At 47.1% G+C, this 14280-nt stretch overlaps 1 protein-coding gene across 2 annotated transcripts in view; it reads left to right on the top strand.

Annotated features, from left to right (window-relative positions):
* The window catches only part of USP43 (ubiquitin specific peptidase 43), a 63160-nt gene that overhangs the window by 13614 nt on the left and 35266 nt on the right, over positions 1 to 14280 (top strand). For both annotated transcript variants that reach the window (XM_089900353.1, XM_022595990.3), the window contains exon 3: positions 6276 to 6379. In XM_089900353.1, coding sequence (XP_089756479.1) covers positions 6276 to 6379 — 104 coding nt within the window. The remainder of the gene's footprint in view (positions 1 to 6275; positions 6380 to 14280) is intronic.

The following is a 14280-nucleotide window of genomic DNA, read 5'->3' as shown; positions in this document are numbered from 1 at the left end:
GTTGATTGGCTTGACTGAAGTAATCATTTCACCACGTAGATGTGTATCAAATCGTCATGTTGCACTCCTTAAATACATACGATGTTTCTTTAAAGATAAAATGGCTCAAGAAGCTGAGTCATTTTTTTTTCTTAACTTGTCCACGCAGCCAGCTGTTGTCTTTGTTTCTTTCCCTTTTAAAAATGACAAGCGGCAACTTTAAGAAAAGGAGGGCATAACCATATATGTCTTGAATAAAGAATAGACCTCTTTTAAACAACAATATAATGTAGAAGCTAAGAGCTTGACAGAGCTGCAGAAAGAGTACTCATGTCTGAGACAGCAGGTTGCCAAATGCATGGAACAGGGAAGATAATGATTGTACAGTGTTCTGTACTCCTCAGAGCACATCTTGGAGTGTTACACGCAGTATGAGTAGCTACTATCATTTGCGGGGTGTTGTTAGAGTTATTATCCCCATTTTATATATGGGTAAACCAAGAATCAGAGAGGCTGTGTAACCTTCCTGAAGCAGCACAGCTTAAGAAGAGGTAGAGTCAGGATTCAAATCCAAGCGAGGTCTGGCTTGAAAGCCTGTTTCCTTATCTTAAAAAGAACCATCTCAGGACTTCCCTGGTGGTCCAGTGGTTAAGACTTCACCTTCCACCGCAAGGGGCACAGGTTCGATCCCTGGTTGGGAAACTAAGATCCCGCATGCCAAAAAGATAGAAAAATATAAAGAACCACTCCATTCACCCCCAAAACACACAAACGAAACAAAGCAAAAACTTCACCAAACAGAACCTGGGAGGACCAGACACGTAAAGGTTATGGTGGTTTCTCTGGGTTGTGGGATTGTGGGTGATTTTTCTTATACGTACAATGATTTTCTGTTTATCTAATTCAGACCCTTTTAGTTGCAACTTGGTCCAACTTAAGGAGAGGGCATTTATTGTCTTTTAGAACTTGTGAGTCCAAGGGTTGATCCAGCTTCAGGTAAGGCTGGATCCAAGGTCTCCTTATCTCTTGTCTTTCTCTTCATTCTCAGACTGACTCTGCCCATCTAGTGGCAGGAGGGGCCCCTGCAATGCTCACAGAGCCTTTTTCACTTGGGATTCCAGAAAAAGCCCAGGCAAGAGTCTGATTGTCTTAGCGTGGCTCACATGTCCACTCCTGGGCAGGTGGCCAGCAGGATGGAATATTCTGATTGGGCAGATGGGTCCCATGCCTGTGGGGCGAACTCCACCCAAATCACATGGGTAAGGAAGGTTTCTGTAGAGCTGGGGCACGTTGGAAAGGAATGCTGAGATGACAAACGTGCCACTACACTGTATTCCATAATCTTAGCATGAACACATTTTGAAATCAGAATGATGTATTAAAAAGAGAGAGATGGGGCTTCCCTGGTGGCGCAGTGGTTGAGAGTCCGCCTGCTGATGCAGGGGACACGGGTTCGTGCCCCGGTCCGGGAAGATCCCACATGCCGCGGAGCGGCTGGGCCCGTGAGCCATGGCCGCTGAGCCTACGCGTCCGGAGCCTGTGCTCCGCAACGGGAGAGGCCACAACAGTGAGAGGCCGGCGTACCGCAAAAAAAAAAAAAAAAAAAAAAAAAAAAGAGAGAGAGAGATACTGTTTATTGAAGTGTGTTACATGCCAGACATTTCATATGACGCTTTTCATGACTTATTTCACTGACGCATAGGAGACACTCAATAAACCCCTGAATGGTTGAATAAATTAAGTAGTTATCATGCTCTAATATTTGATAACTCGTAATAAGGATAATAATAAGTAACTCATAATAAGGTTAATTCATATATTACAGTTAATGGAAATTTAGGTTAAATTGTCCAAGGTCCTTCAACTTCTACCTGTGGAAAGAGAATCAAACCTGAGTCTGTCTATTTCAAAGCCAGTGTGCTGGATCCCTTTCCTTATCCTGAGTTTCTTGTGCCTTCTGTTTCCCACCAGAGGGAGGGAGGAGACCCGGGTGCCTCTTCCTTCTGGCTGCATCTAGAGAAGTCTTCTTGGGAGTTTCCTGGTGGCCTAGTGGTTAGCATTCCAGTCTTTCACTGCCATGGCCCGGGTTCAATCTCTGGTCAGGGAACTGAGATCCCGTAAGCCGTGTGGCATGGCCAAAAAAAAAAAAAAAAAAACCACCAACAACAAGCTTTTTGTCCTGTGCCAGGCAGTGCTTCCTACCTGGAAAGTAGGAGGGATAAACAGCCTTCCCAATTACCTTTCAGTCTTCCTCTTTTGTGCCTCTGTGGCGGGAAAAGGCTTTGGACTTAAGGATGAGGAAGAGCACAGAGAGGTTAAGTAACTTGCCCTAAGTCACACAGCAAGTCAGTGGGAGAGCAAGGATCCAGATCTAGAAAATTCAACTCTAGAACAGGGCTTCTTAGCCTCAGCACGTTTGACATTGGAGCTGGGTAATTCTTTACTGGGAGGGGTGTTGTCCTGTGCGTTGTAGCATTTGTAGCGCCCCTCTACCTACCAGATGCCAGTGGTACCCCTAACTGTGATTGATAAGCAAAAATGTCTCCAGACATGGCCAAATGTCCCCTGGTGGGGGGAGGGAAAAGCGTTTCCCCATTGAGAACCTCTGCTCTGGAGCCTTTGCTCCCAACCACAGTTCACCACCCCCAAACCTTTCTTTAAGACGCCTTTGAGTTTATTTAAGCCAATAATCCATAACAACTTCAAAACCCACATAAAAGCAGCCCTAATTGGTCTTCCAATTTCCAGTGTGCCCCGCTACTATATGTATATGTTCTCCACGCTGCAGCCAGAGTGATCTTTTCAGAAAGGAAATAAGATCACATCACTGTCCTGCTTAAATTCCCCTGGTGGCTTCCTATTGCACTTACAACAGAACCCAGACTCCTACGCGGCTGACGGGGCCCTACCTGACTGGCCCACCAATCACTCCACCTGGTTTCAGGCCCCTCTGCCCCTTGCTCATCGTTCTCAGCCACGCTGGCTGCTTTCTGTTCCTTTAATGGCTAAGGGTGTCTGGAGGGCACCACAACCCAGCAAGACCAGGGGTGCTTGTTGGTCGAAGAGAGGAGCTTGGCCCACTCTTCATTTGATCTGATTGAAACCAGAAAAGATCTTTTTCTCTGTCTGGGGTCAAAACCTCTCCTGAAATTCACTCTTAGAAAATCGGGCTGCCTGCGGAGGCCTGGCTGTGAACGCTTGAAGGTGAAAGAGCAGAGCTATTGGACTATTTGGCACAAACTTCATTTTCTGTTTCCAAGAAGGAAAGGGACTGTGCCCTGTGTAACTCTGAACAATTTTTCTTTCTGAGGTTATTTCTGTTTCAAAACATATGAAAGCCATGTAGTTCGATTTATTTGAAACTAGAATAGAAAATATAAGGACCGCTTTCTTCTCTGTTAATGCAACGATAAATGTTTTTGTCTGGTGAATAGGGCATCTTTTTACTATCCTGTAGACACTGTGACACTAGCAACCTTTTGGGTAGTTTATCGCACAGGAAACTCCACTCTTGCAGAATTAAGAAAGGGATGAGGGTGGGGAGAGGACCAGGAAGCTAACATTTATTAAGCACCTACTATGTGCCAGGCAGGATACCCACATCTTTTTTGGTTCAAATGACAGCTCCATGAGGTGGATGTAATAGTCCTATTCCTTTTAGATGTGGAGTGAGGCTCAGGGAGGGTTTTAGGGTCACTTGGTTAGCAGGGCAGCGCCAGCCAGGTCTCACCTGATAGACCATGCTTTGTGAGTGACCCCCTGCTGCCTCTTACCCCAGCCTTGTCTGGGATTTTCACTTTCCATACCCATCCTTGGATGGTCACGTCCACAGCCTCCCTCAACGCGTGCTGCCTTATCATCTGGGTGCAGAAGCAACCCAGATCATTGTGAGGTCTTTGGTTGCGAGGAACGGCAGCCAACCAGATGACTCAAACAAGAAGGGGATTAGTTGGAAGGCTAAGGGGGAGTGTGCAGAATCGAAGGGAAGGCTGAAGACCAGGCTTGGAACCATCAAGAACCAGACAGCTCTGGGGTAAGGGTGTCTCAGTGGCAGGAACAGCTCAATCCTCCAGCCTGGACACTTCCGCTAGAGTCGGTGTTTGCAGCCTTTGGGTCACTCTGCCCATGATTGACACGCAGGGCAGGAACATCTCATCCGTCTAGCTTGGGTCATGTGCCTGCCTGTCTCTTGGTAAGGGAGGACAGGACCCCCGAGGAAAGAGCCTCCCCCACCTCCCCATGGACTGAGGCTACTCCCAAAGAAGAAGCGTCAATCCTGAGCAGGCCCAGATGCCAGTGCCCGCTCTGTACCCAAGTTCTCTCTCTCCTCCGAGCCCTTCATTTACCTGCCGTAGGTGTCTCTGCCTCGAACTTGGCTTGCCCTCCCCTCCTCCCCTGACCCACTTCTCCTTTTGCCTTTCCCTCTTCTGTTAATGGAAAGTGGTTCTCCAGGCATCAGACTGGAAGCTTGGAGCTGGCCCTGTGTATCCCTCCCTCTGTCTCCGTTTCCTTCCCCATCAGGTGCTCAGTTATGAGCTGTGCGCACAGGGTGTCTTGATTGAGCTCCTACCTCCTTTTTATTTTCATGGCTCCTACTCTAGTTCACCCTGTTGGCACCCGGACCCTTGAGCCTCATAATTTGTGTCCTAACTCCAGACGCCCCCTCCTTCATCGTGCCCATGCCTGTCAGGTTATAGCGTGTCTCTGTGCATGTAGCCACCGCTTAGGTTCAAAACCCACTAGACACTCCCCTTCATGTAACAACAGCAAACACTTATACAGTGCTTGCTGTGTGCCAGGCCCTATTCTAAGTGTTTTATATATATTAACTCTTTTAATCTCAAAATATCCCTAGCACATTGGTACTATCGTTCATTACCCCTTTATTAAATTGGAAAACCATGGAACAAAGAGTTTAAGTAATTGATTTAGCTGGATCTGAGGTTGAGAAACTCTCCAGCTAAGTACCAGTGCAGGGATTTGAACCCCAGCAGTCTGACTCCAGCGTCTAACCCTTAACCCTGGTACTATGCTGTTTACTGAACCAGGAATCTTCTTTAGGACATTTAAGGCCCCATCCAACATGGTACCAGATGCCCTCTCTAGCATTGTTTTCTACTCCCCTTTGTACATCCTGTATTCTGGTCAAATTGGGTTTAATGAAATAGTGGGACTGACTCTTCTTAGTATTTGTCACTTTTATTTGTACCAAAATTTTATTATGAAAAATTTCAAACATGGAAAAGTTGAATTCCTTATACAGCAAATATCTCCTACCCACCACCTAGATTCTATAATTTACATTTTACTAAAATTGCTTTATCATGTATTTATCTACCTATCCATCCGTCTGTCCACTCATCACTCCATCTTTTTCTCATCTTTTTTTTTTTGGATGCATTTAAAATTAAATTTCAGACATCAGTACATTTCTCCCCAAACACTTCCCCTGTGGTCCTTTCTCCTGGCTCTTTGCCGGCCTTAAAGACGGGAGTGATGTGGCCAGAAGCCATGGAATTCCCGCAGCTACCGGAAGGTAGAAGAGACAAGGAATGTATTTTCCCCCAGAACCTCCAGAGGGAGTGCGGCCTTGCTGACACCTTGGTTTCGGCTCCGTGATGCTGATTTTGGATGTATAGTCTCGAGACCTGTGAGGGGACACATTTCTGTTGTTTCAAGCCACTAGTTTGTGGTCGTTTGTTACAGCAGCAACAGGACACTTATACGTAAGGGAATGTAGAGAAGGATACAATAGGACAGATTGTGGAGGGAGGAGGCTCATGCATCCATTATTCTAAGGTGCAAACCTGGTCTGTCTGAGAAAGAGAATACTGGCTCCCTGGAAAATGTGGACAGAAACAGCTTAGCAGGTAGAAGATGGGCAGATTTGGTGTGGATGTATTTGAAGTGATGGCAGCTCATCCAAGTGAAATGTACAGAAGGCATCTAGACACAGGGGCCCTAGAAAGATGGAGGTAAAGAACAGGGTTCTCCACCAAGGTTCATGCTCTTTCAGTGCACACACGCACACACACACACTCTCATAGTCTCTCTCCCACTGTCTCTCTCCTCTCTCTCTGTCTGTCTCTGTCTCTGTCTCTCTTGGAATTGGGGAGGTCCAGGGATTGAAGGAGAGGCGGATTACGGTAAGACAACATGGAAGGTCCTGGTTCTGCAGGTTTAGGTCCATAGAATGGTGCTGAGGACCCAGGAGGAGGTGTAGGTTCGCTGGTCTGAACGCAGTGGAGTGATGAGAGGCACATCTGATCTTGCTTCCTCTCCTCATTTCTTTGCAGCTTCAGCCTGAAGCCAGGAAGACCTCCGAGGACCTCCTGTCGCCATCAGCTCAGCTTCCTCTAGGCCAAAGCTTTGTGCAAAGCCACTTTCAAGCACAGTACAGGTAAGAATGGGGTGTGTTTAGAATCTGTCCTTAAGGGCTCAGCAAACTCCTATGCTGGTAACTAACCTCCCTTTGCCAGGTTTACCCCGAGATTACAAAACAACAGAAACCATAAACACCCTTCTCTCTCCCATTATAAATCCCAATTAACCACTAACTTCTATTGTCTCTGACCCTCAGTATTTCATTTTTTTGTGCTTTTTATTTTATTTTTGGCTGCGTTGGGTCTCCGTTGCTGCGCACGGGCTTTCTCTAGTTGTGATGAGTGGGGGCGACTCTTCATTGCGGTGTGTGGGCTTCTCACTGCGGCGGCTTCTCTTGTTGCGGAGCACGGGCTCTAGGCACGCAGGCTTCAGTAGTTGTGGCTCGCGGGCTCTAGAGCGCAGGCTCAGTAGTTGTGATGCACGGGCTTAGTTGCTCCACGGCATGTGGGATCTTCCCGGACCGTGGCTTGAACCCGTGTCCCCTGCATTGGCAGGTGGATTCTTAACCACTGTGCCACCAGGGAAGCCCCCTCAGTATTTCTTTTCTTTCTTGCTGTCTCCTGGGCCTTCCATCCCCCCCTTGAAGGAGAGGTGATGCAAGCATGGTTCTCCAGAGTATGAATGTGGAGGCCAGGATCTCCCCAGCAGGCCATCATTGAGAAGTGGATGAGATCTTTCTGGTTTGTTCTTTATTGCCAGAGAGCCAAGTTTCACACATTATTTCCAGCATAATGGAGGATATAAAAGATATATAATTATATAGACTCTGACTTCAGAAAGTATATGTTCTCTTTGGGCTTTTATATATGACAGTTCAGAGATTCACATAAGGCAGAATATTTTCAAGAATGACAATGTTGTAGCGAAAGCACTAACCCCCGGGGCTTCTCGGAGGAGGTATGCGTTTCCACGGGCTCTGCAGGATGAATAGGGTTGAAAAGGGTGGGAACATATTCAATGAGAGTGACATCCGCTTCGAGGTGGGAATGAGCTCAGTGATCAAGATTGAGGGGAAGCCACTGGTTACATATATGTTCGCCCAGATAGTTTTTGATTTAACATAGAAGAGCCCAAGGAGATGAGGTACAATCTGGGGTCAGGCATTTCGCAAGGACACATAGTAAATGGCAGAAGCAGGATTTGACCTTTGATAAATCTCTGAAGCACAAGTCCTGTTTCTGCTTCTTTGTAATTCTTCCTCTTGGGTGGCTCTTCCATCTGACCTTGTTCTTTTCTGTGAGGTTCTGCTGTTACTTCATGCACAAAAGCTTTGCCTTCATGTTCTCCATTATGGATACCAAAACTTTTTTTTTTTTTTTTTTTGCGGTACGCGGGCCTCTCACTGCTGTGGCCTCTCGCGTTGCGGAGCACAGGCTCCGGACGCACAGGCTCAGCGGCCATGGCTCACAGGCGCAGCCGCTCCGCGGCATGTGGGATCCTCCCGGACCGGGGCACGAACCTGCGTCCCCTGCATCGGCAGGCGGACTCTCAACCACTGCACCACCAGGGACGCCCCAAAACATTTTTTTATATTTTTCTTTTGGATGTTGCATTAAATCACTTTCAAAGGTGGGTTTTTCTCTGAGTCTTCTGCATGCTCTTCTCTTTCCTTTGCCCTGTTGTCTTTTTCATAAGCCTCCTGTTGGTTTTTTATCTCTTATTTACTTCAAACAAAGTAACAATTATTCAGCCTTCTAGAATTCACTTACAGCCGTTTACTTCCATACTTTTGGGAGATTTGTATTCTTTGTATTTAGAAAGGAGAAGATGACTTAAAATTGCCCAGAAATTGTGCTAATTTAGGATTTATGTTATATTCATGGATCGTCCATAATATAATTTGGATGTGATCACTGTCTTTGAGGTGATTATTTATTTAGGAAGAGCAAGTAGTTTCGGAAACACTTTGGAAGAATGCCAAAGCTGCTTTCCCACTGGAACAGAAAATCCATAGCACTTGAGAAGTTCCCTCACCCTGCCCCACCAGGGAGAAGGACTTCAAACGACCTTGAACGACAGCCACAATGACCCTGGGGCACTCCCCTCCTGCCCTGGCTTGCTTACCACATTGGGTAATTCAGATCTCTTCTGGATGAGCCCCAGTCTCATCGTTGTCCATGAAGAAATGCCCACTGGAAGCAGCCACATAGCACAGGGAGATCAGCTCGGTGCTTTGTGACCACCTAGAGGGGTGGGATAGGGAGGGTGGGAGGGAGGGAGACGCAAGAGGGAAGAGATACGGGAACATATGTATATATATAACTGATTCACTTTGTTGTAAAGCAGAAACTAACACACCATTGTAAAGCAATTATACTCCAATAAAGATGTTAAAATATAAAAAAAATAAAATAAAATAAAATAAAATCCCCCCTCCCAGAAAAAAAAAACAGAAATGCCCACTGATTTCCTAAGAGAAGTGGTGATGCACTACGAGATTTACATGGAGGAAACCTAGATTTCGTGTCTACTAACTCACCTTTTAGCCATGAAAGCTGCTTGCAGGGCATCTGTCTTATCTCCAGGTACTCAAAGCAGAGGCTGCTTGAAAGCAAAATAAGGAGACAGAGGAAAAGAATAGAGGAGGAGGGAGAAGAAAATCTAGAAGGAGGGAGGGGGAGGCATAAGGCAAGGGCGGGTTAGAGCTTGGGGAAGGGTCACCGTGATTGGCTTCAGGTGCCCCTCCTCTGTGTCCCCCGTACCATAGATCTGCCTCCTTTCTCCACTCACTCATTCTCTCTACCTTCTTCCCTCCTTGTCCACACATCCTCTTTTCCTTCTTGCACATCCTTGAGCATCTGATACTGCGCTTGGTCCAGTGGCTACAACGAAGAGTGTAACTCCTTGCCCACAAGAGGAAATACTAACCAAGCAGATCCCTTTATTCTCTGGGTATTTAATCCATGCCTACTACGTGCCAGGTCCTCTTCTAGGTGCTGGGAATTGAGCTGTGAAAGGAGTCAGCCCCCCGTTCTCAAGGAGCTCACATTCTACTGGGGGAGGTGTTAGATAATACACACGTAATACACACGCAACAATTTGCAACGATGATGAATGTCGCCTGGGAGGCGGGGTAGGCAGCTAACCTTAGATAAGGTGTTCAGGCCAGGCTTCTTTGCAGAGGGGACATTTGAGCTGAGAACTGAGTGACAAGGAGCCAGCCGTTGAAATACTTGGGGACAGGGTATTCCAGGCAGGAAAAGCAGCAAAGGGTCTGGGGTGGGAGTGATCCAGGCAAGTTCAAGGAACAGAGGGCCATCGAGTAGTGAGGGGTGGGAGGTGAGGCTGGACAGGTGGGTGCGCACCTGGTCGTGTGGGTTGTAGCCTCAGGGGCAAAGGGAACCACTGCAAAGTTTAAGGCAGGGTGTGGTCTAATTTTCCATTTAAGCAATTGGCTGGTGGGGACTTCCCTGGCAGTCCAGTGGTTAAGACTCCGCACTTCCACTGCAGGTGGCACAGGGCCGATCCCGGGTTGGGGATCTGATCCCACGTGCCCTGCGGTGTGGCCAAAACAAAAAAGAAGAAAAAAGAAAGGAATTGGCTGGTTGTTTTGGTGATGAAGTGAGGCAGGGCTGGGAGCTGGAGCAGCAGGTGATGTGCTGTTCTCTCAGTGGAAGAATGGTGGTGGCTGGACCATGAGGTAGTGATGGAGATGGAGGGACGTGGGCTGGTGGGGAACAGAGTCAACAGGACTTGCCAGCGGGTTTAAGGGTCAGGGGCGGAGGGACCAAGGAAACAATGAGCATCTAGGGCGACTCCTGGGTTTTTACATAGTTGTATAACTGGCACGTGCTTTGATGGAAAAATGGAGGGAGCTTTGAAGTGCATGTTATGGATGCGAAAGCGGAAAAAAACTCTTGTTTGCCTTTGCATTACTCTTGACTACTTCCACACTCACAATCCTTCTGACCCCAGATGTGTGGGTGTTTTTCCCACACCAAGCAATTCTGCGATTCTCTCTGGACGCCAACTGAGTGTCCTACAATTTAACTCAATTCTGGCACTACCTACTTAGAGCGGGCACGGACGCCGCAGGTTAAGGGCTCAGTCCCAGCGGACTGCCTGCCCACCGGACACCAATTGCAAGTCCCGGGTCGTCACCTGCGCTGCTGACCGACTGGCTATAAATTGGAGGTTTCCACGGCCCCCTCCTCAGGTTCAATGATTTGCTAGAGTGGCTCACAGAACTCAGGAAAACCGTTTACTTACCAGGTTACCAGTTGATTTGGAAAGGCTATAACTCAGGAACAGCCAGATGGGAGATTCATAGAGCAAGGTCTGTGGGAAGGGGCGAGGTTCTGCACCCCTCGCTGGGTGCACCGCCCTCCCAGCACCTCCCCACGGTCACCAACCTGGAAGCTCTCCCAGCCCCTTCTGCTGGGGTTTTTATGGAAGCAACATTATGTAGGCATGATTGATCCAATTATTGGCCATACGTGGTTAACTCAACCTCTGACCCCCCTTTTTTTTTTCCCAGGAGGTAGGGGTGGAGCCCTCTAATCCCATGCTTGGTCCCTCTGGCAACAAGCCCCCCTCCTGTGGTTTTCTCTGGGGGCTTTCCAGATATCACCTCATTAGCATAAACTCAGGTGTGGTGGGATGGGGTTTGTTATGAATAGCAAAAGATGCTCCTTTTACCTTCATTCTTGCTCTTATCACTTAGGAAATTCCAAAAGCTGTAGGAGCTCTGTGTCTGGAACAACTGTTGGAGACCAATTATATATTTCTTATTATAAATCACAGTATCATAAGGCGTGAGTTAGGGGAGGATTCGTGAAGAAGTGACATTTGAGCTGATCTGAGACTAAGGACCGCAAGGACCCTTTGTCGATTACTATAGAATGATGAGTAAGAAGCAAGATATTCATGCTGGAAAAAAAGACTGGTGACAGCTAAAAATAGCTGCTTTCTGCCTACTGGTCCAGAGTTAAGAAAAAATGTAGTTAGAGACGTCCACCTAGGCTAGGACTTTTGAGGTCTGAAAAGTGATTTTCTGTAGCCGTTGGTGGGCACCAGCTCCACACTGGAGCCCCTGAGGGTGATACTTGCTGTCCTGGACCCTCTTCAGCCTCTTTTCCTTGGGGGGAGGTTGCCTGGGATGAAGGGCCGCCCTGGCATCGGCCTTTATGAAACTGAAAGCTGGAAATGTTATTATGGGTTAATTCAGAGATCCCTGTTCACCGAGATTCTCCCTCCATCTCCCTTGTCCTCTTTCTTAGGGGGCTGAGTTTTTGCCTTTGGCTGGAGGAGAGAAGGAAGAATAGAACTGGGGTGCTGGAGGTTATAAACTAGAGGACAAATAATTCGTTATTCTATATGATTATTACCACAGCCTGAAAACATCTGCCAGTTTAATTGCCAAGGATTGTTGCAACGTTGGAGTTTGGGCTACAGGTGGGACTGTGTGCGTGTGCGTGTGCATGTGTGTGTGTGTGTGTGTGTTCATCTCTTCACAGCATTCATAGCTTTTATTCACAGAAAGCCTAATCTGGTCCCCGTTACAGGCAGCATTCCCTTTTAGGCAGAGTATGTTTTGGAAGACTTCCTCAGAACAGATCTTGGAGAGGTGACATCTTGCTTGTGCATCATCATAATTACCTTGCCGACTTGGACATCCGTCTCGCCAGCCAGCGAGCAGGTGAAGCTGGCCAGGTTGGAGGTGTCAGACATATATTCAGCAGCAGTGAGAGGCCAGAATGTGAAACGAGCAGTGCCATTTCGGGACATTTGTAACCAGTGGAGAGCAAAGAGCAGTTCTGAGTTTCAGCAGCAGGTGAGAGGCTGGCTTTGGAACAGAAACAATTTGCCAAGGAGGATGAAATAGCTTGGGGAGATGGGCAAGTGAACATTGAAAGGCATTGGGGTGATTTTCTGTCTCTTTCCTCTGTGAGTACCTGGGAGATAGTAGGACAGGACCGTGAAACTCTGGGGGAGATGGCAAGGACGAAAGGACCCCCAGGCCACATTTGAGGTGTAGATGGAGCCTGGTAACATCTGGAGTTTTCTGTGAAAGTGACACTGCCCTTCCCCCTGATCTGTTGGTCGCACTCACTTTCCTCATTTCTCATCCTTTGAGGAACAGGTGCATTTCATGTCCTCTCTGTGGTTTATTATGAAAACAATATATTTTCCCCATCCTTTAAATACAAAATTAGACCGTTCTGTGATTTCGCCAAACTACACATCTCTTGCTCCCTGCCAGAGATTCATGGCTGAATCTAAAGGCCATATCCCTGAATCAGTTGACTATGATGTATCTGCAAGAAAGATGCAGCCTCGCTTAGTTTTAGTAGCTTTAAAGAAAAAATGAATAAGTCAAAGAAAAATATTCCTTCTCATTTGTTCACTTAAATATGAAACAGGGATTTGGAAATTTCCCAAGGACAAAAATACATGTTTCAGGCCTATGTTACGCCACGGTACGTGATGGGTGAGGGGAGGAGAGGGGAGGGAGAGAAGCTGGTGTGGCAGAGGGGCCCCCACAAATGGCAGGTCCCCCTGCTGGTTGGAGCTTGATGTCTGATGCCTTCTTTTTACCAAATATTGCGATGGTTTTCCCAGAGGGAAATTTACCAGAGAGTGATCGAACATTAAATACTCCAGTCTGTACTCGGTTCTGTTTTCTAAAATCATGGTTGGCATTCTATTAACTTGTATCCAGGAAAGCCTACTTGCTATGAGCAGAGCACTTAGGGTTGCCTGGGACAACACCCTGAAAACCTCAGGGGTTCTTGCTGGGCCCTGGCTTTTTCTGTTTTGTCTGCTCAATGGAAAACCAACCCAGCAGGACTGGTGCTTTCTGTCGAGATTCAGGAAACCTGATTCTGATCCCAGCTCCGGTTTTCTTGCTGACTTACCCTAGGGCTGTCCAGTGCTGAGAGCAGGACCTGTGGCGGAGTATTCTCCCCTATTCCCAAGGAAATTCATGTAGATTTTAGGAGAAGGAATGTAGCATCCAGAAACCCCTTATATCTTGGAAGAATATGGAGCATTATATGATGAAGGAAATAAAATAAGAGCACCCGGGTGGAATATAAAACTCGCCTTTCCCTCTCAGAGATGCATGCTAAATATGGGAGTGTTAAATTTCAAAGAGCTTAAAGAATATAAATAAACTATGTGGATCTACTTGTACTCACGACATGGTGATGCGCATGGGCTCTGGAACCTGAGCCAGCTCTGCCACTTAAGAGCTGTGTGTCCTTGGGCAAGTGACTTAACCTCTCTGTTTCAGTTTTTTCTTCTGTAAAATGGGGATCATCCTGGTTATTATGGCTAGCACACGGGTTAATCCATGCACAATGCCCAGTTTTTAGTAAATTCTTTCACCGTTAGCTGTTGCTACTAGCTGCTATTTCCTGAACTTTGTTTCCTTTAGCCGTACAATGAGGCAGGTGGATTGCATCAGTGGTTCTCTGCCTGGTTGAACACTAGAGTCACCTGGGGAGCTTTTAAAATTCTGATGACTGTGCCTCTCTCTCCCTGCTTCCCTTGAAACAGAATCTCGAGGAGTGGGGCCTGGACCTCTGCATTTGAAAAAAAGCATCCTATGTGATTCTGGGGCCCAGTGAGGCTGAGACCTTTGAGCTTGAAAGCTGTCACAGTATCTTTCTATTTGGAGGGGTTACAGCATCCCTTCCCATACTCAGTGCACTCATACATGTGACTAAACTTTATCCTTTTTAAGAAATTGAGATGAGTCACATAACATGAAATTAACCCTTTTAAGTGTGCAATTCAGCGGAATGTACACCCACCATGGTGTGCAACCACCAGTTTTTTCTGGTTCCTAACCATTTTTGTCACCCCCAGAAGAAAACCTGGTACCCATGAAGCAGTCACTCCCCAGGCCTCCCTCTTCTCAGCACCTGGCAACCGCCAATCTGCTTTCCGTCCCTGTGGCTTTACCCACTCTGG

This window comes from Delphinapterus leucas, chromosome 19 (assembly GCF_059928025.1).
Source record: "Delphinapterus leucas isolate spDelLeu-1000000601 "Yukka" chromosome 19, BTC_Dleu_Yukka2, whole genome shotgun sequence".
NCBI classification, from domain to species: Eukaryota; Metazoa; Chordata; class Mammalia; order Artiodactyla; family Monodontidae; genus Delphinapterus; species Delphinapterus leucas.
Note: the sequence above shows the minus strand (reverse complement) of the source record. Positions and strands in the feature narration are given on the sequence as shown.